The sequence below is a fragment of the Pleurodeles waltl genome, chromosome 6 (genome assembly GCF_031143425.1).
Source record: "Pleurodeles waltl isolate 20211129_DDA chromosome 6, aPleWal1.hap1.20221129, whole genome shotgun sequence".
NCBI lineage: Eukaryota > Metazoa > Chordata > Amphibia > Caudata > Salamandridae > Pleurodeles > Pleurodeles waltl.
This window is the reverse complement of record NC_090445.1, coordinates 688,744,568-688,772,327: the sequence shown is the minus strand read 5'-3', so window position 1 is coordinate 688,772,327 and position 27,760 is coordinate 688,744,568. Positions and strand designations below refer to the sequence as shown.

Genomic DNA, 27,760 nt, shown 5'->3' with positions numbered 1-27,760 from the left:
GGTAATTGTGTATTTTCCCAAAAAGAGGCCAGAGGTTAATGCGTTGATCTTCCGTCCCCATCTCTCTCCTGAACCCATACTAGATATCTGAGAGCGATCCACTCTCCTCAGTCCAGGCATCCAAGCGAAGAGTAGAACATGCCTCAGCAGAGTCAAGGAGGAAAATCGGGTGATATCAACTGGGGCCCTCTAAGTTACCCTTCTTGAAGATCGGGACCATGAGCAAGTTGGACCAAGAAAGGATTTTAGCGGAAAAACTTGCTGATCTGAGGGCATTGGCTACCAAAGGGGCCCACAGCTCGAAGTTGCTCTTAAAAAGGTCCTGAGGGACCCCATCCTGGCCAGGGGCTTTATCAGTGTGGCTGGCATTAATAACTGAAATCACCTCTTCCAGTGAGGGGCACATACATTTGCAGCGGCGGAGGAATGACTAACACTACCTGCTTCTAGCAGAGTAAACCCCGCCCAAAGAAGGTGGCCCAATCATGACCAGATATGGCAGAGTCAATCAGGGGTGCATTGTTACATCAACTAAAGGGTTGATTGATAATGGTCCAGAAAGCCTTCTGGCTATTTCTAAGGCATGCTTCTGAAGCTCCTCCTAAGCTTTTAATCTGAGGGCATTTTTCCTTGCTGCAATCACCTTTTGATAGGTTTTCCTTCAGCGTGCAACTTTGGCAGCAGATCTAGGCTGGCTGTGTTAGCAAGGCCATTAAATCTTTATGGGACTTGGAACATACTGCGTCAAACCATCTCCTAATCTTGCCAGTCCCTGCGCAGGTCGCCCTATCATTTAAAACTTTTTCTGTCCAGTGCCACCATAATTTTCCCAGTAGTGACAGGCAGAAAAAAAAACTTTCTGATCTAAATAGGGTCGGGGGTCTGATATCCTTACTCTCACACCCCGTATTCTATCTGGCCATTGGAGTATGCTTTCCCAAACCAGAGGCAGCAGGGCACCAGAGATGAAAAGATGGCAGACAACCTTACTTTAAATTGGATGTGCAGACCGGTGGTTTGTTGGACAGGGTACTCAGCCATGTGTGTAACCGAGTACCATACCTGACAAATTTTAAATCGGCAACAAGTTTTAATCCGTTGCATGTAACAGGTGACCTTTCCCAGGTTCCTGTGAAAGCAAGCACATGAGACTCGTGCTCTTCTGGAGCACCCTTGGCTTATAAATAACCCCTCTGAACTTGCATCAGGGCTTCGCCTCGTACCTAAAATCCAGACCCTCACGAGTCTTTGTCAAGTTCTGCGCAAGCAGCCTCCCTGCACGTACCTTCAAAGTCACCTGGATCTCCTGTGCTTCTGTTCAGCACAAGTTTCATTATTGCACTCATCTCCAGAGTCGCTGGACGATCCTCGCTTTATTTCTGCACCATCTGCCAAGTCTCACGGAAGTCACTCGACATTCCAGTCTTCCAGGTCCTTTCCGATGACTCTGAGATCCTGATTCCCGAGACCCCTCAGAATCTCTCCTCCATAAGCTACGATTCTGCCTCTTCTTTAACTTCTAGCAGTGACCTGCCTGCTGTCTCCAAACTCCTGTAAAGTACATCGCAGGTTAAGTACTTGTTCCCAGGTTAGTTTGCACTAATCTTTAGTAGTCATTGTAGACCTGTCTATTATCTCCTTGCTTCTGACTATGGGCTCTTTCTCCAAGTCTTGATTTTCTGAACTGTTGCCAATGAAATAGAGACTGCCTCCTAAATCAACCTGTACCTCCAATTTTCAAACTGTGTTAACATGTTTTCTGGCATATCTTGGGAGTCTTTACGAGTCCAACATTGAACTTAGAAGTAATAGTGTTTTCTAATATATTTTGGGAGTGCCCGTGACTCATAACTGTGGTTCAGCAGTAACCGTGTATCTTGATTGCCTTGAGAGTGTCTCTTAACACCAATCCATGTTCCTCATACAACCTTGGAAATCTCGGTGATCCTAACCTTGTGTCTCGATGCAACCTTGTTTCTCAAATTGTTGTATTTTCAAGAGTCAGTCGATGACGGAGTTTAATCCTAGGAGTGTCGATAACTCCAACCTTGTATCAAGAAAAATTAAATTTCATGTGAATGTACATTGTCATGTCCTGAACTATGTGCAAAGCACAACCTTGGCAAAGCTGGTATCCCAACCTTGTGCCCTGTTTTACATGGCTGTGTGATGACCTATTTCTAAAGCACAACCTCAGGAAAGCTGGTATCCCAACCTTGTGTCCCATCAAGTCTTTTTTCTAGTTGATGTAGTTTTGAATGTAGTCCAATTCCGGCAGCAACCTGGTCTCAAACATACCTTGAGAGTTGATTAACTTCCAACCCGTGTGCTCACAGAATATGTATTGAGTGCTGGTTTTGACTCCAATCTATGTTGTGAGTTTTCTCTACCTAGCACTTCCAGTTCTTTTTCGAGAGTTTCAGAATATTCCTCTAGAGTATCTGAATCATCTGCTCCCTTGGTATGATATTTTAAGAAACCTGGAAGTGTGAAATATTGAAAGTATTGTACTGTAAACTGTGTAATGAACCTATGTACTGTTGGAAATTGCCCTTTCTTGTCATTTTCAGTGCACTGTGTTTTCACAATACCCAGAGGTACTGATTCTTAAACATCCATCTTCAATAAAATCAGAAGGTCAAAAAGTAACAATCCTGTTTGCAGAGTAGTGCTGCTGTGGAGCACAGGCAGTACTGAGAGATTTCTTGTTTGTTATTTTGTCTCTTCCTACCTTTCCTCTTCCCCCTTCTGGAGGGTGTGAGTACTAGGATTTCTATTCCCTGGGCTCGCCTTCTTTCACATACATTCCTGCTATGCCCAGACTTTCCATTGATTACGAATGCTGTAAATTACATTTTATTATCTCAGACCCTTTCTTGTGCCCTGCTCTGTCTCCAGAAGGATCACACCATTCATTATTTCTGTGCATCTAATGATCAATGTTATATACATTCCATATCACTAGAAATATACAGTTAGTTTTATTTTCATTTATTACAATGCTTTATTCATGTTTCCATAGTGACCATCTATATCACCAAGCCATTTTTTTCCTGGAGATGATTTTGTTTAGTAATTTCTTTCCTATTCCCATTCTAATTATGATGCTGATCCAGTATCGTGTATGGTCCTTGTATTTGTTTCAATGAAAATGATACATAAAATTAATTAAAAAAATAACTTAGACTTTCAACACGTGAGGGCAGTAAATCAAAGTAGCCTTAACAAGTCATGATATAAGAATTATCACATACATTGTTAACAGGCTTGAAGCATACAATGAGCGCCTTCTTAGTTTACTTAATGCTCCCAGAAACTCCATTCCTGAAACATTGTGTTGGATTGTGAAAATGCTTTTCTACAATGTTATATTTAAGACAGGCTGAAGTTTAGATTACACTGTCGTAATATGCATAATTTCGCAAATTTTGTGATATGCATGTCAAGTGAAATTTCCAAACTTACATGATTACATTAAATCGTGTAATTATGCAGCCATTTGCACATAAATTATAGCCCATAGTTATAATACATTTGATTAAAAAATTCTACAGTATTCTTCAATAAGAGATTGCCAGAACAGACTGAAAAACAGAATAAGAAAACACTTTGAATGCCAATTTTTGATATACTGAAATAAATGTACTTTCCTTCAGTCAAGTGAAAGCAGATGAAAGCCAAACAAATATAGCTATGTGAGGCATGAGAAACTGAATTCTGTACCAAGTATAATAATTCCTATAATAGGAACAGCTTAGTTGACACGGACATGGAATGAAATAAAATTACTGGCAAAGGCAATTAACCAGAGGATTCTCTACTGGCTGAGAATACTCCAATGGAGAACTTGCCATTTCCTCCAAAAAGTTGAGAGTTTCCCTTTATTACCCAACTCTAAAACATAACATCGGTATCATTCCAAAAAAAGATTGCAAAGTATGTCTAAAATACAATTTCTAAACATTAAATAAATTCCATGCATTATTGGCAAACAACTCAAATATTTACTAACTGTTTGAGTAAATACCCGAGGCATTCTGTATGCTTCCAGAGATACATATCTGAGTACCAGTCTGTCAGATCATTGCTGCAGTCAATATATTGATATATGCCCTACCTAGCCACATCAACTGTATCCTAAAACCTCAACTGCTCAATACAATGTGGTTCTACTAATCCTGACAAATTTCTTCAACAACAAAATTCAAGAGATAGACAAGATTTCTCCTAACACACTACTAAGCATGTTGGATGCTACTCCCTTCATTACAACATTCCAAATGGGGATGGGGTTCCTGTAGTTCCTACAAAAAAGGAACAACAGGGACAACATCTCTGTCAGGACCAAAGTAGGCCTGAGATTCTTACATAGGTATAACAGTTTCTCTCAATGAAAGGCATTTCCTACAAAAGAATGGAACAACACTGGGTGGATCTGAAACACCTCAATATGCTAACCTTTTTAAATGAGGACTTGGAGAAACCGACCCTAGGACTACAAACTTAGAAATCAATAACATGCCTCAGGTTCCATTTTCGTGATTTCGACAGCAAGGAAAGAGCCTCTTAAAAACGTCAACAAGTCAACCTTTGTCGTTTACATTTGCATCAAACTCACCCTGAAATAGTGAGTCATTTATTCCTCTTATATTACTGTAACTGATGAAGAAATGAAAATTTGGAAACAGCTAAATGCAAGAAACTTACAGGTGGCAACACACACCTGCAAAAAATAGATTTGAATTGATGCATTCAAGACGTTCTACAATATAAAGCCAGGCGTTTGGGTTGTAATGGATGTGTTCTTGTAAGGTCACAATAATAAAACAACTTACCAAAGTCTGTGCACTGGTTTTGCAGAAGGTGCACATAGCAAGACAATTTGATTTTGACTAAGTTGTTCAACCACTGATAACAATGTAAAGATATTTTACAATAGTGATCAGCAAGAACTGTACAATGATTCTTCTTGACCAGACGTTTCTCAGCAGTAGCATATTTCAATAGGAAATTAAGGGCATGATTTATTTTCTGGCATATGGCCTGTCCTCTTCTGGTGCGATGGAGTAAATTACTCTGTCGGGTGTTGGATTTTGAAAAGTCCACCAGCCAAAGCTGACATTTCAAGCATTGACAGGAAATGTCGCCTAGGCACTTCTTGCCAGTACATTGTGACTTTGCCCGATGGCTCCATTATCAAAGTCGAAGCTGTAGGTCAAAGCTACAATTGTTTTTTATTTTCAGAAAGAAAATCCCAAAGTGGGATTTTCATTTTGAAAATAAAAAAAAAACTAAGTCAACCTCACCATGGGAGTCACTACCCATGGTGAGTGAGGCACAGAGCACCTTTCAATGCCCCTTACCACCAGGTTTTCCCTGGAGGTGTCAAGCATTAAAAAAAATCTATATCTCCACTGTTCTGGATTAGGCAGGCAAACACATAGCTAATCCTCCACTGGCCCTTACTACATAGGGCCTTTGGAGAAGGTTGACCACAGCAAAAATGGAGCAGTTTCCACTTTCAGAAAACTATGACCTGCCTGCATTTAAATCAGAATGAGGAACCATAGTCTTGACAGAGAGAAAACTCTATTAGAATTGTGATGGAGTACTTGATTCGCCAAGACATACATTTGGACCTAGAACTACTGTATGGTAGAAACTGAAAAGCATTTCTAATGCAATCATATTATTTGTCCTCCAGCAACCATAAATGTTGTACAAACCCCCTCCATAAGCACATTTTATGGTAATAAGAACAAATGAGCCATACCACATTAAAAATCTGCAAACACCTCAACACGAAATAATGCCTTCACAGACCTAAATGATATCTATTCAGGTGCCTAATAGTTGAAAATCAGTCATTGAGGTATATCTCATTTTAAGCAAGTAGCACCTACATGGACAGAATTTTAGTAAACTTCTCACAGAGTAATCAATAGAGATGCTCACAAAAGTAAACACATTGGAAGCAGTCTACTTGGTGTTTTGTAAACCAATAAGCAAAAAGATAGACATCTTCCACAGTTCTGGTGTTTCTGGTATTATTTTGTGATACTATCTAAATTATTATCTATAGTAGAGGTCTCAGGAGTTTAAAGGATTTGAGTCTAGAGCCGCAGATTGAAAGAAACTTCAGAGTGACAATGGTTCTAGAGTAGCTTTAGTATGGATAGTTTTTTGGCACTGAACTATGGATAACTTTGGGGACTACAGCACTTTGCGCTGTGACATATGCATAAAAATGATGAAGTTGAATGTCTGTTAGGCTATTCTGTTAATGTCTGTTAGCCGAGGCACAGACTAATTGGGATTTGTCTGGCAAAGTTAATAATTTTGTCAAAGGGGGTAGTATCGTATATGATTCATAGTTCCAGCAGGCATTTGTTTAGCACTTGATACCATGCAACAGCAAAAGTGTTTGAAGGAACTGAAAAATCAAACATGTCAAAACAACTGGTGCCGTTAAAACCACAGAAATGTTCCTGATAGCGGCTAAGTGCGTTAGAAACCAAGTAGAAAGGTAATATGGTAGAGGAAGGTGGTGGCAACAGAGAAGGGAGGAAAGTGAAGAACCTCAATTTCTTGAGAGGTTTCACATGAAGTATCACCATGCTACTGTTTTGCTTTGCTTAAAACTAAGAGGAGAACAAATGCAGCACTCCTAGTTTGAGTAATGAATTTATTAAGGCACTTACCAGATATCAAATAAAAGCACAGAACAATATAAACATGAGCATTTAACTTAAATGCAGTAAAACACGTATAAATGCCAAAATACTCACAGCAGTTTAACAATGACAGGCATAAAAAAATTGCAATACATCAACAATTAATATATGCAGTGAATAGATAATTAAGAATAAATATGCATCAACATGAGGATAGAATCCAACATCATCCTTGCCAACGTCAAGCTGAGGAACCCTGGACAGCCGAGACAGGAGAACCTTCCCTGATGGGATTTGTTTTGGGCAATGAGTCCATCCCCAAAATGAGTTCCTTCTGCCTCAATGCCAAGCTTCCCCATCTTATATACCTTAAACAAACCCAAGAGTAAAGTTCTGGCAACCTCCTACTGCCTTCGAGTAAGTTATGAAATTCAAGCACTGGCTGTACTCTGTCTGCGTCAAAAACATGCAAAGGAATGGGCCTTGCCCCAATACAGAGACAGTGGAGCAGTACTTTTCCATAATGAAAACATTGAAGAAGTTCCCAAGCTAAGACTGTCTTACCCCGTCTACTGTCCACATCGCCCATGTTATGTTCCTGCACAGTGCAACCCGGTGATGGTGGGAAGAAGCGCAAACATGTTCTATATGGAAAACAAGCTTGGTGTGGAAAACCCTGTTCCACTGATACGACAGCAGGCACCTGAAACTAAGCTAAGCACAAAATGGAGTCAGTTGTCAAGATGGAGTCGGTGGTTAACTACAGATAGCATTACAGTTACTGACTATCTACTGGAAGTGTGGGACTGGAAGAGAGGTGTGAAGGATGAAAAAGAAAAGAAGGTTGGAGTGTCATCAGCGTGGAGATAAAGTCAAAGCATAATATATCATTGAGGAAGGTTGTAATGAGCATTGTATTTCACAATATTAAACACAAAAACATTGTGCTACAAAAATATCTTAACAGGTATATAGGCAACCAAAATATTGTAAATGTAAATAGGTAAGCCCTGGTGTGGGTCCCAAGCTAACTCTGCCACAAGACTCAAGCTGGAGGAGTAGGCAGAAAAACAAAATCACCCCACAACCCATTGAAAGAAGATCGCCTGAAGTTGTTCCTTCAAACATATTTTCCTTCATTCATTGTTCCTTCTATTTTGTTTTTTTCTCTTTTTCATCTTTCATTTCTTACATTTATTTCCACCTTTCTTTTGTGCTGTCATTCCGCTCCCTTCACAGTTATGTTGTTTTTCTTTGCATTGTTTAGCATTTCTCGGTCTCTCAACATTTTTGGCTCCGATACGAACCTGTTAATTACCTAGCCCAAAGGAGTCCCACTGTATCTTCATTCATGCTGTTTTATTTATTAGCTTCTGTTCTATTTTGTGACATGCGAATCACAGATCAAATTTAAGAAGGATTATTAACTATTTATTCTGTTCAACCGTACCCCTGTAGATACTGGAATAGCAGGTGTTTCTCTATGCTCTTGACACAAGCTATATCTTACTGCTGGGGCTTAATAGGCTAGAACTAGTGTGGGTTGCTTGTGTTTCTATTTGTAGGGGACATGACATGGCAGTTTGGGTTGACCTGATCCTTTTGGAGCAGTACCAAGCCTGATTTGCTTATGGCCGATCTCTTTTTAGGGTGGCTTAGTAGATGAAAACAATGGACTGGAATGTATCCTTCTATCGCCTTGTTTCTAACAGTTGCTTTAAATTAGACAGATATGTCAAGGGAGTGGGCTGCATGCTTACAGAGAGGCAGGGCTCTAGCTATGCCTCACTTACAAAGTCTTAGTAGGTTCAAACCAGTCTGGGGTTGCTTTCTCATCTGCAGGGACTGAGCCTAGCAGTTCAGACTGGACTGTTACTATTTGAACAGGACCAAGGTTCTCATTACGAATTTGGCAGCAGAACCACCTAAACGCCTATGCGATAGTGGAGAGGTGGCCGTCCATCTGGCGGCCTCACCACCATATTACAATGTTTTCACCAGGCTGACTGGCAAAAATGTTGTTTTATGATCTTCCCACCAGACTGACCGGCAGAAACAGTGCGGCAGCTTTGGCCTCCGCTCCCTTAGGGAGCACACAGCACCCTTGGAATACGCACTACCTGCCATAGCAAACAGTGTGCATTCTGAGTTGAGGACAAGGGGACCCTGCCATGAAAAGACCATGCTGACTATGACTTTCACCGCCGCCAACCCATCGGGATCCCTTATCTTGGTGGAGGAGGCGGTCTCCTGGCGGTTGAACCGCCAGGATTGTGGCGGTCAGACTGCCACCGTGAGTTTGGAGGCCTTAGGACTGCCCGATTCGTAATCGGGCCCCAAGTCTGATTTTTATAGGGAAGGTCACTGTCTAATGTATTATACATTTTGCCCTGACTAACCCTTCCTTTTTAATGCATATAAGTCACCCTGAGGGTAGGCACTACACAGCCCAGAGGGCACAGTGCAGAGTGTTTGAGAAGCTGGACATGCACTTTTAAGTTTTACATGTCCTGGTAGTGAAGATCTCCTAAATTCGTTTTTCCACTTTGAGGCCTACCTCCCCCATTGGATAACATTGGATTGCATTATTGCATCTAAAAAGTGCTAGGTTTTAATTGGGAACATGTACTCATTTCATGTTTGGTGTCTGAGAAATTGTTATAGAAAATCCTCCTTAATGGTAAAGTCGGATTTTAAATTACAATTTTGAAAATATGATTTTTACAAAGTTGGAATTTTTCCTCCCCTAGTTGGTGCCTGTAGCCTGATCCCGGGTCACATAACTGGGCGTAGTTGAAAGTTGGACTTTGTTTATTCCTCTCACGTAGCCACACAATAGAGGGATTAGGTATACCTGGTTGAGCCTTCAACTGGCAGGATGGAGGGGGCACGGACCTGGGCACAACCCCATTTGCACTGAAAAGACTGTGCCTTCAGACAAAGGAATTTTCACCAGTGCATTGTTCATGCAGCCAGCTTGAATCCAGGAAAGTGGAAGGCAGGAAACTTCAGAGGAAATCATCTAGATAAATCTCCTACCTCAATGTGGGCACTAAATATAAATATTGGACCCTCAGATGCATCTCTTCTGTACACTCGTGGACCTACAGAAGAAGGACCGCTGTGGTGCTTTGCTGCCAGAAGGATTGCCACTCTGCTTTCCTGCTAATCTGCAGTTCTGCTGTCCTGCTTGCTGAGAAGAGTGGACCTGCACCATTCATCCCAAGCTGAAGTGACTCCAAGGGTCAGCCCACTGACCTCCTGTTTTGAGCTACAAGGACATAACAAGCTCCAGAGGCTCCCTACAACTGCTCAGCTACCCGGTGGCCTGAACCTACAACTGGATCACCAACTGGCCCTGCCTGACCCCTACTAGCCTCTGCTGGAGTGAGTTTCTGACTCAGAAGTGGTGCCCCTCAGGTCCTGGACACTTTGGAGTGGCCTCAATTGAGTTTTTCTGACGTTTTGGCCCTTTGCCAATTGTGAGTGATCTTGCCTCCTGACAATACAAAGCTCTAGTGAACCCCACTCTGTGCACCACAGTGCACCACAATGATCATCAATGACGTGCAACAGGATCTTCATGCTACAGTGATGACTGTCAGTTATGCTTGGCCTGCTCTTTTTGCTACATCAATGACCGCCTGTGATGCTCGCCACTCCTTCCACCATGAACAGAAGTCTTTTCGCTGGACCCAGAAGGCGACTCTTTCAGATGGACTTAGAGGTCCCTGTATCCCACCCACACTCAATCACTGTATGCCTGAATTTGTGACTTTCACCTCATCTTGCACGGCCAGATAACCACGAGTGGCACTTTGTGATTTTAGGAGCCTTACTTATCTGAAATCTTTAAAGTTGCATCTCTCTAGTTCTACTGAGTGGATTTTTGGTGATTTGGTGTCAAATAACTTATTACATTTTACTCTATATTTTCTAAATTGATGTGGGATTGTTCTTGTGTGGTGTTTTCACTTTATTACTGCTTGAAGTACTTCATAAACACTTTACATGTTGCCTCTAAGTTAGGCCTGACTACTTATGTGGCAAGGCACCAGAAGGTACGAACAGGTCAGTTTGGGGTTTGCTTGTGTTTCACGCTGACAGATTGTGGTTCCTGCTTGAGTAGGGTTTCATCCCATTCAACCAGCAACCCGATTTCCAACAATATGGCAAGTAGTCAGACTAAGAAGGAATGGACAAAGGGAGCATGTGATGGCTTATCAGTGAAAATAAATGTTGGGAGTTCAGAAAGTAAAGCCAGATGGCAAGTAGTGTGTGGTGGTGGGAGATGAGGAGTAGGAGGTAGATGTGGGCCGGTGCTCAGTGTGGTTCTAAACATGCTCTCAACTAATTAGGAAGCAAAACTCACAATGACAAGTTTGGATAAAGTAGTCATGGCATGAAGAGAGAGGAAAGTTGATTGTACAGAATAATGCCTGAGCCTTAGCTTTAGGAAAGGAGATTACTTTAGTATTTGCATTTAACTTCATGAAGATCATTAGTTAACATGCCAACGGTCCTCTTTGAAAGTGTTATGATTTACATAGATGTGGCATTTCTTCCATCTGCATAACCTAGTGCACACCTTGGATTTCAGAATAAAAATGTTTGCCACGATCCAGGATACATGATGCATCACTCACAGGGGAGAGTGAAGGTTAAATGTTAAGAGTATGGTGCTGTTGTTGTGATCAAATGGTAGGAGTGTAAAGATGGGTAGAGCTATTATGTTGTGCTAAACTGTCATGATTTAGTGTAGGAAATCTGGGACAGCAACTGGGCATGTTTTACAGACGCTGGATGTACAAGTGAGTTAGAGAGTTGTTGAGTTCATGTTAGGAGGTGAATGAGTGAGTGAATAATTGATAGAGTGTCCTAAGTGAGTTGGGAGACAACAGCAAGTCAGTTTTGCGTAGTGAGTGGTTGAACATAAGCTGGTTAAAGAGGGAGGATTATTGTGCTCTCATCAAATAAGTCAAAGTTGAAACCACTGTGAATTGTGAGGGGAATGGGTGTTTGTGCTGAATATTAAGGGTAGTAAAAGATTGTAAACCATCAAATGGGACATCACTGTGATAGGAATGAGTTTCAAGAGTATGAGCTGAACTTTGAGGTGGCTTGGTGTGCAGATGAGTGAGTTGTTCAGATGGATCTACTCCACCACCTTTATATCATACTCAAAGAGAGTGGAGGGAAGTAGAGTGTTCAGTTTGGAAGACAGCCACTGTAGCAGATCACTACTGGCAGAGCCATGTACCTCATATGCTGATGAATCATTGAATGTGGAGTGGAGTAACTCTTTTGATGTAATTTGGTGCTTGGGAACATGTCAATTTCTTTTATACCTTGATGGAACTGCACTTCTATGATTAATTATCCAGCACATTTGTTTGAATATATAATATATATCAAAATATAAATGAATGAACAATGGGCATCTCAACAAGATGAGCACATACCAATGAAATGTTGGAAACCTTGAGAACAGACAATACAGAAGACAGGAGAGCATTTTTTACCTTTCCGGTTTACGTGTGATGAGTGTTATCACAAGACAATGAGAACAGTATCACCACAAGCAGTGACAGCAATATAGAGAAGACTCTGTGAAAGGTTTTACCACATATGAGTGCCGCCTTATGACTTACAAGATTAGTGTTCCCACATTACAAAATGATGTCTTAAAAAATGCAAAGGGCCAAATTCTCAAATGTCATACATCTGCACCTGCAGAGATATACCATACTCACAAAGCAGAGTTACATCATTGTGCAATTTACAAAACATTTCTGAAATACTGTTGAAAAGCTGTGTCCAGGAGGGTTTCAGAAAAGCTTTTTTGAATTTCCTTTTAAATCTGCCCATTGGCATTTCCACGATTGTAATTTTGTAAGTTGCATAATTATATCCAACAGGATGCAATGTATTTTAAAAGTTGGGCATATAATTTTAACTTTTAAATGTCCTGGCAGTGAAAAACCATTAAAGAATGTTTCGCTACTGCAAGGCCTACCTCACCCATAGGAAAACATTGGGTTCCTTACTACATTTAATAAGTACTGACTTTTGATTGGGACTAAGTAAGCTTTTCATGTTTGATATCTAGGAAATTGTAATGAAAAATCCTCTCTAATTGTAAAGTTGATTTTAAGTTACAGTTCTGAAAATGCCACTTTTAGAAAATTGTCATTTTCTTTTCCTAATAATTTGATGCATGCAGCCTGTTCCTGTGTCACATGAATAGATGTAGCTGGCAGTTGGTCTTTGTGCATTGCTCCCAGACAGTGAGGGTCATATAGGTGTTGGCAGGATGGGCCACTCTGAGTTAACAAGGGGAGGAGCTGTCATCTACCACACTTGCGCATCACAAAAGATCTGCCTGGGCACTCTCACAAAGGGTTTGACACTGGTCTTTTGTGATCCTGGACAAGCAGGGGCCAGGACAGGGAGGAAGGGGGTGCCAGACACCTCAGTGTGTGTGGAAATCTCTAGAAGCTTCCCCCACTTCAAAGTAGGTGCCAGGTGTACATGTTGGACCCTGAAACCCAATTCTTCAGATATTCTTTAGCAGCATTACCCCAGCATTGAGAACAACTTGACAGCATATGAGACACAATAAGTCACATTCAAGGAGAGTTGCTTTAAAAGAGCAGCCTGTCCATGTGCATAGTGGCAGCTTTACAACGTATAGAAGAGTTGAACTCAAGGGATGTTTTTGTGCCAGGGAGGTATTCTTTGACTCTCATGTCCTCTCTGTGATAATGTTTACATCCAAAGCCAGATCAAATATAGTTGTGCCTATCACACAAAGTGATAGAAAACTACAAAGAGAGAAAATGTTATTGAAGTGGAATAGCATAATTTAGGCTCTACCCTTCATTTGTCACAATTATACAACTATGTATTCATGTACAACATTATATTCACTGTGTGACTTGATTTCCTGAAAGTGTGTGATGCATTGAGATGTATTAATGAAATGGAATCATGGAATATAGTAAGGATTCACATAAAAGTGTATACATATTCAATTGAATCATGTAATTGTGTTTTCTTTTATTCATGTTTTGTATTTATTTTAACATAACATATGTATCATCATTTATCCGACTTTCATGTTGACTACTGAGTTAACTTAGCCTGACTACAGGCCTCAACTGAAGTGTGTTTAGCCTTGTCAGTATGCAGTTTCTTTTCTCCTGCTATCATGCTTCTCATTAGCTAGAGAAAGGCTCATTGCTTGTATTAGACTGTTGATAGTGAGGCCTCCTGGGAGGAACCTGACTGTGAACATGAAAAATAATGGTGAAAGGAGGCCTTCTTATCACATGCCAGGATGGTGGGGTGCTCAGGATTGCGATCTGCACTCCATATTTCAATGAGATGGGAAACTTAAGGGAGGGTGTGTGTGCTCCTCTTAGTTATCAATTTGGTTGGTTCCTGGTGGTGTAAGAGAAGATAAGGATGTTTTTGAAAGTCTTGTTATTTTAATTGGTGTTACCTTGGTTAGTAAGGCAGATTTCTTCTAGGCTCTAGGAGAGAACCGTCTTCTTGCTGACCTTTTCTGAGAGTGGAAAGCTTTATGCTAAACACTAATTTCTCCCTTTTTCCATGACTTCTACATAAGTCTATGCTATGATGACATCTTCTAGGCTCCCTAAATAGAAACCTCGGTTAGATGTAGTCAATCTTCGTTTAGAAAAGAGAAATGGGAAGTTTCTTTATGGAACACCTATTTACAACAATTTCTTTTTTTTCATTATTGTTGCGCCTGCCACTATTCTGTATCTAATTTTACTAGGCTTAATCTGTTGTAATATTTCAGTTTATCAGCTGTATCCTGTGAACTTATTCTTATTTTGTTTATATGTCGAATTGATTAGTACCCTAAAATAAAATTCCCTAAATAATAATTGGCAATTCCTGGCTCTTAGTGTGTAGTCACATTGGCTTCACAAATCTGAAATGTATTGCTGATGTCTTCTCCCTTACAGTTCTTCATGTCAACCAACAAAGGAACATACGACCAATGGGGAAAAATATTTGATGATGTTACTAAAAGATTAAACTGTTAGTACCAATGCACCATCAGAAACTAAGGTGCAATTCTGAGAAAGCTTCATGCTATTTTGTTTGTAGTATGACAACTCATTAGGTTTTTGTGTGGGCATTTGATTTTATCTTCAGTGTTAGCTGAAAGGGGTAAACAGGTTTGCATCTTAGGTATTTTATTATGATAGCAATGAAGTGGAAGATAGTATTTGAATTTATTGGTGATAAATAGAGCCAACATTGCTTGGCAAAATATTGTACCATGTAATATATATAAAACTTTTGTGTCATTTTGCATTGCGCCTTTATGTGAAATTTCTGAAATACCGCTATTATGACATGTGGATAATTTTGCGCTGTTTGCAACAATAAATTAGCACAAGGAAAGGGACCAACAGGAAAGACCATGGCTAGACCGGCTGCTGTTTGTGGCAACCGTGTTTTGTAATGTAGGTTGTGATTAGACCTAATTTCTGCCCTTGACGCAATTACGTGCAATTTCAAGAAATGTTCCAAAATTTTGCATATTTACATGAAAGCAAACGGGATGAATTTTATACGCCGCTAATTACATCTTCTAGTGCTGAATTCGTAGCCTGATACACTGGGAAACCATTTATTGCAGTTGGGGCGGAGGGGGTGGTAGTCTATGGGGATTTCATACATTTAAAGTGAAAATGACCTGTGTTCCTTGAGGCAAGTGGGTGCTGCTTTGCCGAGGAAAGCCTACACCAGGCGTGTCCCCTCCTTTAGGGTGGAGGGGCCATGCACCCCCACCTTTTGCCCCTCATGAATAGTGCCCGTCAGGCTGAACACAGGTCAGCCTGACAGACACTCTTCATGTTCAGGTCAGGCAGCCAGGAGCAGACATGCGTGATTTGCGCAGACTCCTGGCTGCCTGAGCTGAACTTTGCTGGGCTGTGGAGGTCACAGTTCCTATGGGCGTGACCTCCTCGGCTCAGCAAAGGTGCCTCGAGGCCCTTGCCTGGGTAATGAGGAAAGCGTCACCCATTGACTGCGGCTTGGGCGCTTCAGGTTTAAGTGACACTTCGTCACAGAGTAGGGTGGGGTCAGCAGTCTCACTGACCCAATCCACCTGCGGGCTGAAGGTATGTTTGGTGCGTGCGTGCGTGCATGTTTGAACGTTATGAGTGTTGTTAATGGATGTGCGTGCATGCGTATGTGTGTGAAGGAATGAGTGTGTGTGTGTGTGATCTTTTAAAATGAATGTTTGGTACATGCATGCATGTTTAAATGTTATGAGTGTTGTTAATGGATGTGCGTGCGTGCATGTGTGTGTGAAAGAATGAGTGTGTGTGTGGGATTTTTTTAAATGAATGGTGCGTGCGTGCATGTTTGAATGTTATGAGTGTTGTTAATAGATGTGCGTGCGTGTGTGTGTGAAAAAATGAGTGTGTGTGTGTGTGATCTTTGTAAAATGAATGTTTGGTGCGTGCGTGCATGTTTGAATGTTATGAGTGTTGTTAATGGATGTGCAGGCGTGCATGCGTGTGAGTGTGAAAGAGTGAGTGTGTGTGTGCTTCCCGTCCACCCCCCCTCCCTTCTAAAGCTACTGACCGCCACTGGCTTACACATGCCACCAGCTCCAGCTGCAAAATGACTGTCAGCAGTTAGAGCATGGCATGTTGATGCACAAGGTGAATACATTTAAAGTCTGTTTAAAATGTGTTTAGCTCTTGTTATTTGTAAAAAAAAAAATACGGTGCTGTGTGGGTTCATCTGGTAATGCAATCTGGCCGTCACTATAGGCAGGGGGTCTATATATTGATTTTTAATGGGTCACTTGGTATCCTTAGCTCGAACCTTGTATAGAGGGCTGCTTCTCAGCAGAGATTGGCCGAGGGACACTAAGGCCATTTAAATTTGGCTACATCCACGTCAGCATGGGTCAATCGGTAAGCCCACTTCAGCCTCTGACTCTTGAACTGTGAATTACAGCATTATTTCCTGATCGCATGGTTATGTTTACCTTAAAAAAGGTCACTTCACTGCCAGAGCTGGTGGAACAATACTATGAGAATGTTTTTTTCTCTTTCGATTCTTTACTTTTAATTCTAGGTTTTTTTTCCAAACTTTCTAATAGTTCTTCACTTTCACAGTAGTTGTGACTTTTAAATACGTACATCTGTTTCACTCTTGCACTTGATGCTCCTTACTGATGGGCTCGTGTTGCCCTATTCTCCTGTTTACCTCAAGCAGGGGCTGCCTCTACCACTCATTCATGGACTCTCATCCCCCTCCCCTCTACTGTTGCCCTCGTTTAAGGATTCCTCTCTTGTCACCCTGAGCTTCACACTGTTTGTTCCAGTGTATTGACAGAGACCTTTGGTTGCCTCAGGCAAAGCATAATTTGGGGCCCCTAATATGAAATAACTTCTAATTTATTACCGCTTTTCACTTAATTCAAAACCTTGTTGCTTTAATTGTTGCTATTTGTATTCAAGAGAACACAGAGCAGTAGAAAGAGAAAAGTAAGCAAGAAAAGAGGGTGTTAGACCTATCAGCTCTTGGTGTGGTTTCCCTGTCTTTTTGGCTACTGATCTCTTTATTTTGATCCTGTGCTGAATTTAGTTTTTTTTGGCTTAAGGATTCTGGGCACTTTACCACTTCTGACCAGAGCTAAAGTCCAAAAGCGCTCTGTCTAAATGGTACTGGTGTTTGGTCTTTCCATGATTGGCATATTTGATTTACTAGTAGTAAGTCCCTAGTATAGTGTACCATGTGTGTCCAGGGCTTGTAAATCAAATGCTACTGGAGGGCCTGCAGCACTGATTGTGCCAACCACAGGAGTAGCCCTGTAAGTATGTCTCAGACCTGCTACTGCAATGTCTGAGTGTGCAGTTTTGAACTGCCAGTTCGACCTGGCAAGTGCACCCACCAGCCAAGAACAAACCTTCCCTTTTACAACATGTAAGTCACCCCTAAGGGAGGCCCAATGCAGCCCCATGTATTTAAAAGGTAGGACTTGACTTGTACTTGTGTGTGTTACATGACCTGATGGTGAAATACTGCTAAATTCGTTTTTCGCTACTGCAAGGGCTATCTCTCCCATGGGGTAACATGGGGATTGCCTTGAAATACCTTTTAAGTGTAATTTCCCATTGGGAGCAGATAGAGATGTGGAGTGTGGGGTCTCTGAACTCACAATCTAAAAATATATATTTTGGTGAAGTGGGTTTTTAAAGTGTAAACTTGAAAATACCACTTTTAGAAAGTAGGCATGTTCTTGCTTAAACTATTCTATGCCTCTGCCAGGCTGTGGAATACATGTCTGGGTCAGGATGACAGTTGGGCTGCTTGTGGATTCACTCTAGACAGTCACACGAAGGGAGATGAGGTGTGCCCTGCATATCCTGATGGGTCTTTCTGGGCTAGAGTGGTGGGAGGAGTTGACACTAGTACCTGAATAGGGTTGTGTCTGTCCTTACACAAACCAGTCTCCAACCCCCTGAAGCTTATCTGAGGCCAGGGTAGGAAAAGCAGAGTCTTGTGCACTACAAATACTTTTATTGAAGTTTGCCTAATTAAAAGGTAGAAATGGCTATAAATACTGGACCTCTGACCCCACAAAGTTAGAACACTTCTGGACTGAGGACATTCTTCCAGAAAGAAGAGCTGGATGCCATAAGAGGGACTGCCACTCTGCCTGTTGCTTTGTTGTGCTGGCCTGCTGCTTACTGCTTCTGTCAATGGAGTGAAAAGACATGACTTTGCTTTCAACATCCTGCTTTCCAAGGTTCTCCAAGGGCTTGAACTGAGCTTACTTCTCTTGCTGAGAATCCTGACTTGCCTAGTGGTACCAAATACAGTTCCTGGGCCATTGGTAGTGAGTTCTGGAGTAACCAAGAAGAAGCAAGCACATCGACTTTAGAACTGGCACAGCCATCTGACTCCGTGCTGCTGTCTGCACTGGAGCTGTGGTCCTTGCTTAGTGCAGCAACTGATGCCACCGTCCCGCTGCCGTAGTGCCTCTGAAGTCCCGCCCCAACGTGACTCCCAGGTGCCGTGTCACCAACGTCCGTGACACCAGACTCTGCCACAGCACACGTGATCCCTGTGGTGTGATCGCAACACCACGAAGTCGATGCATCGTGTCTTTGACCTGCTGAATTCACTGACCCCGCCTTGTCATAAGGAATCAACACCTCGCCATCGATGTACATCATCTCCCCGATAGCAGCAAGGATCCAATGCCACACTTGCTCCAGCGACACCTCACCTCCCTGACTCATTGCAACGTCTTTGTTTACTCGTTTTGCAAAGTATTATACCTCTTTGACCGTCCCACACTTCATCACAAGTGGCACCGTACTGTTGAAGACGACTTTGTCAACACGTTGTGATAACTCCATTTGGAGATATTTTGTTTATATTTTGTTTCTGAGTGCCATAATAAGATTTAATCTTTGGAAATTCATATCTTTGCTTGTGTATTTTGGATTTTAGTCATTTTGGTCTTGTTTTATTCAGATAAATACTGTCTATGTTTCTAAACCGGTGTGTAGTACTTTTGTGGTGTTTTTGCTGTGTTCCTGTGTGTATGTGTGTGTATGTGTGTGTGCAGAAATACTTTGCACATTGCCTCTGAGATAAGCTTAACTGCTAGTGCCAAGCTACCAACGGGGTAAGCAGGAGTTATCTTAGCTGTGTGACTCCCTTACCCTGACTAGAGTGAGGGTCCCTAACTGGACAGGGTGCAAACTACTGCTAGTAAGAGACCCTATTTCTCACACTTTTTTATTTTGGAGTTGCATGCACCATGCATGCACATGCTTACAAAATGTACAGGTTATTTTTTTTTTTTTATCTACTGATCCAAGTTGGATTGGGAAATTAAAAACAAGGGTCGTGCCAGTGTATTTTTTTTTATAAAGTTGGTGAGGCAAACAAGGAGAATGGGGCTGAAGGCAACATGGAGGGCAGAGGTGAGTGGAATTATCACAGAGGACGGTTTCAGAAGCAATATGGAGGGTGAAGGGAGACATACACAACACTGACGAGAGACAGCAATATGGAGCACAGGGGAAATAAGCACTTAATAGACAGAGAGCACAGTGTGAAACATGGTAGAAGCACATGGGCGGGAAAGCTATGCACTGGAGAAGCACACAATGGCAAGCACAACACAGAAGGCATGGAAAGAAGCACATGGGTGAGAGCAACATTGAGTGTGGAGGAGGGGTGGAGAGAAGCGTGCGAGGAAGACAGATGGAATAAACATGCATTCTCATAGAGTGTTTGACAAAAAAAAAAAAAAAGGAGTGTCTGAAAAGTAAGCTGCTGAAGAACAAAAGTAATGAGGCCATGTTCAAGAGAAAGGACGAACACAGGAAGAGGAAAAAAAGCTCACACAACCAGTCTTCGAGGTAGGATTGACTGCGTTTGTAGGTTGCTTAATAAAAAAGTATGCCACATAATGCGATGAACACTACATTTTCTTTTACCACTGCATGAAAATTAAAGTGTACAAGGCAATATAATATGAAGTTTATGCAATTGTGAATCTGTCCAGGAAGCAATCACTAGGGTAAAAAGCAGCATTTGTTCATAGAGACCCTTCTCAACATTCAGATATTGATTTCTTTAGATAAAAGCAACAGGTCGATATATAGCTTTAGACAATATGTAAATGTTTATTAATCTTTTATATGACTTATCTTTACTAGATACATAGAAGCATAGTTTCAGGTAAGAACAAGTTACTCGAGAGTAAACAAATGCAAACATAGGCCACAAGTTTCTCTGAAAACAACAGCCAAGTAATGAGTTGAAAATGGCTGTTAAAAAGTAGAGCTTCTACAGAAATTAACAGCCATGTTCAGTGAAAGGGTTTTGATGGTTAGGGTGGTGAAGGTGAGGCTAGTAATGATGAGAGTGGTGGTGGAGAAGATAAGGGTGGTGGTGAGGGTGATGGTGCTGAGGGTGGTGGTGAGGGTTCTGAGGGTGGTGAGGGTGGTGGCAGTAAGATGATGGTGGTAAGGTTGGTGAAGGTAGTGGTGTTTGTGAGGGTGGTAAGTGTGGTGAAGGTGGTGACGTGGTGGTGGTAAGGGTAGTGAGGAGGGTGGCGATGAGGGTGATGGTGAGGGTGGGAGTGGTAGGGTCGTGGTTGTGATGTGATGGTGATGAGGGGGTAATGTGGTGAGGATGGTGGTATTCAGGGTGGTGGCAGTTGTTGGGATGGTGCTGCTTAGGGTGGTGATAGTGGTGGTGTTAGGGTGCTGGTGGGAGAATGGTGGTGGTGATGGTAGTGAAGGTGGAAGTGGTTATGGTGATGGTTAGGAGGATGTGGTTAGTGGTGTTTTGGGTGGTTGTGGTGTTAGAGGAGGGTGGTGGTTAGGGTAGGGTTGTGGCACTGGTTAAAGTGTTGGAGATTAGGAGGGTGGTGGTTAGGGTGTGGCGGTTAGGTTAGGGGGTGGTGGTTAGGTTGGCAGTAAATGTGGTTAGGTTGTTGGGGGTAAGGGTGATGGCTGTGGTTAGAGTGGTGGGTACTGTAGTGCTGGGGGTGGTTTTTATGGTGGTAGTAGGAGGTGGTTGAAGGGGTGGTGGCAGGTTGGTGGTAGTAGGGTCGTGGTAGGTTGGTAAGGGTGGTGATGATTAGGATGATGGTAGATAAGGTGGTGGTGGTGGTCAGGTTGGTGGTGATGGTTAGGGTGGTGGTTAATGTGGTGGTGTTTAGGCCAGTGATGGTCAGGGGGTGGTTCTAGTAGTAGTGGTGACTATGGTGGCAGTTAAGGTGGAGAGTAGGGTGATGAAGTGTAGACTGGTGGTTGTTAGGGTGGTGGTTAAGGTGGTGAGTAGCATGGTGGTATGGGGTAGTGGTAGGGTGGGGTAGCACAGGAGTGCCAGGGTGGTTGAGGTTGGAGGGTGGTGGTTAAGGGGATGGTGGTGAGGATGGTAGTAGTTAGGGGGTTGGTGGTGGTGTTGGCTAGGATAGTGTGGAGGTGGTTGGGGTGGTTGTGATTAGGGTTACTGGTTATGGTGAAGTTGGTTGTGGTAGGGTGGTGGTTAGAGGACGGTGGTGGTGGTTAAGGTGGTGGTGGTCATTAGGGTGGTGGTAGGGTAATGGTGGTTGTAGGGTGGAAGAATGGTCTTTGGGGTGATGGTGTGGTGATGGGGGTCGTGGTTGTTGATGGTGGTGTTTAGGGGTGGTGGTGGTAGGGGTGGTGGAAGGGTGAAGTAGTGGTGATGGTGGTGGTGGTAGGGTGGTGGTGGTAGAGTTCTGACGGTGATGATGATAGGGCGATGGGGTGGTGGTGGTTAGGGTGGTGTTGGTTAAGTTGGGGTGGTGGTTAGGGGTGGTAAAATGGTGGTAGGGTTGTGGTGGTAGGAGGTGGTGGTTCTGGTGGTGGTAGGGTGGTGGTGGTGCTAAGCTGGAGGAGTTGGTAGGTTGGGGAGGGTGATAGTGGAATGATGGAGGTGATCGGGTGCTGCTAGGTTGGTGGGGAAAGGGTGGTAGGGGTGGTTGGGTGGTGATGGTAGATGGTGGTGGTTTGCATACCGATGTTTGAGGCAGTAATGGTCGAGCAAGCAACAACAAATATGATGGTGGAAGAAGGAAAAAAGTACATTAATCCTAGTAGGAGCAGCAGAAGGATACTAATCAAACAGAACCATTCAAAATGTGGTCCATGCTCCATACCAAGAAGGAGAAAGTGTAACCAGAATGTGCTGACCAATCAGAAACTAGCAAAGAAGAGTACAAAGGAAGCCAAGGAATAGTAAGCAAGGAACGGGTGGTCATCTGTCTCACGCAAAACCTAATAAGAATCAGTTATTTATTCACATTCCTACTATTTTGGAACTTTTGTCTGTTCTGATCATTTTAGTAGGGGGCCATTGGAAGATCCGGTCCCCAGACAATAGCCCACTTTACCCATGCTTTAAAACTTTTCTGTGCATTAGGTACTCACCTGGCTTCTCCTGGTGTGGTTTGGATAGTTTCTTGTTGCTCTTGCTTCCTTTCTTCAGTTTCTCTTTGCTGGAGGGATGGATCTTCCAGTCTTCCTCCTCCTCGCCCCTCTCCTCTGGCTCTCGCTCACTATCCACTGGTCTGCCCTCCTCCACCTCTGCCCATTGCTCTCTTTCCTCCATCTCTCCTCCACTAGGTCTGCCCTCCTCCCACGGACCCGTTGGTGTGCCTGGCTCTTCTGAGTCTGGGAAGGTGTAGTGGTCTTCTTGAGTTGGGGTCTCCTGAAGATAGTAATCTGTGTGCCCTGGCAGTACTAGCCGGGCCCTCTCTGATAACAAAGGTGCAGTCAGAACCCCAAGAAGCAATAGAAACCCTTCCAACCCATAGCCCCCCATCTTCTGGGCAAAGGTGTCACTTAAAAGGGAAACACCTGTTCTGTCTCAGTGAGACTCTCGGGCTGCTGTAACCTATGCCAGCAGAGATGCTCTGAGGGTGTTATACTAGCAGAAAACACCCCAGTGATTCCAGTACAGATCACCTAGTTTTGTAAAAAAGAGATTTCCTAGCTGTATTACAATAGAAACTGCCTCTATGATCTCAGAAGAGACCTCTGAGATCACAGCAGAGACCTCTTATTCTGCAATCGTATCCCCAGAGATTACCCTGTCAGTGCGATCCAAATAGAGACCTTCTAGCTGCTGGAAAAGGACTTAATTATGCACCCTGACTCGCTATTCACACCAGAGACTCCTGGGTATTTGACTCCAGCAGGAGATCTAAATTTAACCTTAAAAAAGACCCCTTGACTGCTGGTAACTCTGGTTAGAGGGGCATTGGTATGTACATGGTGGGGAGTAGGCCCTATAAAACTATCACTGGAAGCTCCTGGTGACATCCAGGGACACCCGAAGACAGGTGGGCAAGTCCAGGGCTAGAACCTTCTGTAGAAATCCAGGAAAGAGATAGCCAGGGCAGAGACCATGCAGGCAATCCGTGGACAGATACTGTTGTGCAATCCAAAAATGAGACTACAGGGGAATCCAGGAACAGAGATGGGTGAGGGTAAATCCAAGATCAGAAACTGCTGGGAAATCCAAGGAAAAAGATGACTGAGGGAAATCTTCGAAAGAGATTGCTACAGAAATAAAAGACCAGAGACTGATGGGCAATCCAAGACCAGAGAATGCTGCAGAAAGCCAAGAACAGAGATTGCTGAGTAATGCAAAACCTGAAACTGCTGGAGAAAGCCAATAACATATATTGCTGGGGAAATCCAATTGGAAAGATGGTGATCAAACCCTAAAAAAAGAGACCACCACGTCAAATCCAAGAACAGAGACACTAGAGAAATTCTAGCAATGAGACCACTTGTATGCAAGAAGTACACTACTAAAAGTCAAATTATGGAGACTAATGGGTTCCAGGAAATAGACTGTCCGGGGTCTAAGTGCAGACGCTGCTGTGGATTCTGGGAGCAAAGTACGTTACAGATTCCAGGTGTGTAGCGCAATGTGAAGTCTAAGACTAGAGGCTTTAGTAGATCCAAGGTCGAAAGACGGTTCTGGACCCTCTAGGTAGAGACTGTTATAAATGCCGCTCCCGAGTGAGTCTAGAATCACGACTAGAGTCTGAGAGAGAGTGGGGTGCATCCAGAGGGCGACATTAGATGTCCCGGCAGTCAGCAAACCCAGGCTCTTTCACAAGCTTCAGCCGAAGTCTTTCTCCCTGACTGGAGCTACAGACAGCTTTGACAACTGACAGGAACGGCGGGTTTTCATCCAGGTGCCAGAAGGCATCCGGTCTCGAGCTAATCTGCTTCTTTTTCCAGTGATACACAGTAGCAGATGAACGCAACATACAGTGGTGTGTAGATGCGGTTCAAAGAAACAGTCCTGGGGAGGCCTGTGTAGAGACAGCAATAGAGACGGGTAGAAAAGAAAGACGACTTCTCTGTAAAATCAGCCTTTTTGCAGAGAAAGGGGTTAACATAGACGGCGCTAGCGACAGGAGTAAATACGGTTTTATTGAGAGGAATTATACGACATATGGACACGTGGGGTCAGAGTCTGCTTCTAGAGGCAGGCCTGGAGAGAGGCTGCTTTTATACAGTGTGGTAAATGTATCATTTTCTGGAAGCAATGGGGCCGTCTCTAAAGAAGGGGAAAGAGATCCTTCTCTGGAAGAAAGGCTAACGGTGTCGATAGAGATGATGTAGACCAAAGTACTTAGAGGAACAGTGCCAGGGGTAAGCAGGGGCTGCTCATAAAAAAATGAAGGCCTGGTTTTACGATGGCAGATGTTAAGAGAGACAGCTCAAGAGAGGGTGTAAACTGAGAATGTGCTTAGAGACGAGGCAAGGAATCGAGGCACTGCTAATTGTGAGGACGGTAGCATGACATGACACACTGTAGACCTTAGAGTCTGTGTACAAAGACACTGCTTACAGAGACTGTGATAGAGAGAAACTGCTCCTGGATAAGTAAAAAGGAGCTAGGCTGGTTTAGAGCCAGGTAAAGAAAGGTAGATTCCAAGCACAGCGCACAGACGGCATTTCTAGAAACAGGTGCGTGAGGGAAAGAGAAAGAAGAGAGAGGGTGCTGGTTTCAGACACAGGAGAAAGGGTAGTCCTCTTGAGCACAGTGGTCGGTAGATACTGTTTCTGGTAACGAGATAATAGATCCTGCTGAGAATTCGAGAGAGACTTCAGTACACGTGCTAGATAGCCCCTGTTTCCATGGACAAGCCTCGAGAGAAAGTGAGAGCTTGAGAGAAAGAGAGAAGGAAACAGGAGAGAGGGGCCCAGGTGGTCAGAAATGCCTTCCACGTATTAGCTATACACGGGGAGGAGGATGCGTTTAGAAACAGGGGTAAAGTCAATCCTTCTAAAGAAAAGAGACGGAGGGGAATTGCTTACGGAGACGGAGCAAATAGAACTGGATTCTCGGGATTGGGTAGCGAGAGACTGAACTAGAAACGGGACAGATAATCGTTCTGCTTCTGGACACAGGTTTAGAGAGGGACTGAGCCGAGAAACAAGGAGGGGGTGTTCTAGAGGAAGGTAGATATGCAGAGCTTCCCAAGGCAGGCATTAATAGAGTCCTTCTGGAGGGGCCGCTGCACCCAGGTGCTTCGCCAGCCTGGAGTTTCTACGGTTCCCTTGACGATCCGCAAGTGGCGTCAGGAGACTGCTCCTGAATCCTTGGAGCGGGTGAGCTGTACGGAATCAGAGTCCTCTCAGTCCTGAGGTGTAACCCACACAGCCAATAATCCTGCAGCTGAAAGAGACCGGATCCGAAGTGTGAAAATATCCGAAGGAGAGCGCTCCTATGCGCAAGCGCAGAACTATCCGGGTTCTCTAGACAGCTGTGTATTCACCACTGCAAGTGAATAGGTGACCAGGAATAGAGACAGGCTGCTGCCTTGGGAGAGAGACAGTCACATCTGTTTCTTCGCGCACAAACCGCCCTACAGAAATAGAGACAGAATGTCCTCCTGGGATAAACACAATCCCCCAAGGGTTACAGGGACAACAATATCCTCCTGGGGCTGAGACACGTTGTCCTCTCGAGACTGAAAATGCTCTGCCGAGACAGACTGATCCTGTGTCTACGGGGAGAGCGCCTGGGGGAGGTATGGCCGGAAGGCTCAGGCATCCAGTGTCGGGAGGCAGGAGGGGTCTGCCACTGCTTGGGAAAAACTTCCAAAACTTTAAATCATCAGATAAAAGTAACGAGAAGTTAAGAGCCAGGAAGGGGCAAAGAGGAGGGGGAGAGGGGGCGCAGGAGGGGGAGAGACGACCAAAATAGAATAGAGGCGGAGAGGAATCTATAACACTTAGAAGACTCCGGCAAAACTTGTGAATAATAGGAAATGCCAGCGGAGCGTGCGCCAGCCACAGTGAAGGGAATCGAAATCGAGAAGAGGGAGGGAAGAGAAAAAAGAAGTGTGTGTGGGTGAGACACACACAGCGTGTGACTGTATGAGAAAGTGAGAATAAAAAGAGAGCGAGAGATGGACAATAGAAAGACAAAGGCACCAAGAGATTCGTAATACTGACAGGGAGAGACCGCGACAGAGAAATACAGAGAGATCAGGAGAAAAACAGGAAGTGTGAGAGAAAAAGACTGCGAACGAGAGTGGGAGAGAGAGAGAGAGAGAGAGAGAGAGTGCCTAAGGTCGAGAGAAGCAAAGAGAGAGAGAGAAAGAACAGGGGAGAAACAGAGACCAAAACACAGCATAAACGAGAGAGCTAGAGAGAAAAAAAATAGACAAAGACACAGACAGGTAAAGCAGCAGAGAGGGAAAGTACATCATGGGGCGCGATAGGAAATGTATGCAAAAAATGTAAGATAAAAGAGATAAAAGGAAAATAAAGGAAGATAGCGGGGTAGAGTTGGGGAAATGGAAAAATAAGGGAAAAGGTGAACAGCAAGAAAATGGACGAGAAGGAGGGCGTCGGATGAAGGGGTAGAAAAGGAGAGGTGAGATAAAGTCTCGGGAAGGGGACAGCACTAGAGAGGCTGCGGTGAAAGGCGGGGTTGCCTGGGAGCTGGAGGAAAGCTCTTGGCCTGGTTCAGCTTCCTCTCTTGATTCTTTCCAGGGCCGCTCGCTCGTTCTGGCAGGAACAGGACCCGCACTCTCCGCTGAGCCATAAATATCAGAGGGCAGGAAGCAGGGGAAGAGACAAGTCGATGGAGAGGGGGTAGAGAGACTGAGGGACCGGGATATACAGAGGGGAGGTACAGGGTCACAGAAGGAGGGTGTTGTGAAATTAAAGGGAGAGACATAAACTATAGAGGCTATAGACAGAGGAAGGAATAGCGGAGAGCCAAGAGAAAGGTATAGAGGGATTCAGAAGTCATTACGAGTTGCCAGGGGTCGCAGCTGCTCTTGTGAACCCTGGCCTCAGTAGAAAGTAACACCTGCAAAATAATTAGTTATTATTGCAAGTGAAGCAGATACCAGTAACAAGTATTGGCAAAGCCAATATCTCTTGTCTACGTGAGTTACTTACTTTGTCAATGTTTTATAACTATGCTGTACAGCAGTGGCGATGTTTTACAACGTGGCTAAAACTAATTTTAAAAAGCAATATGGTGCA

General features: G+C 43.5%; 1 protein-coding gene across 1 annotated transcript in view; it reads right to left on the bottom strand.

The window, feature by feature from the left end:
- Positions 1-27,306, bottom strand: part of CPXM2 (carboxypeptidase X, M14 family member 2) — a 357,136-nt gene extending 329,830 nt beyond the window's left edge. Inside the window, exon 1 of the mRNA XM_069239134.1 lies at positions 22,661-27,306. Within this exon, the coding sequence (XP_069095235.1) occupies positions 22,661-23,054 (394 nt within the window). The 5' untranslated portion in view covers positions 23,055-27,306. The remainder of the gene's footprint in view (positions 1-22,660) is intronic.
- Positions 27,307-27,760: the final 454 nt, after the last annotated feature.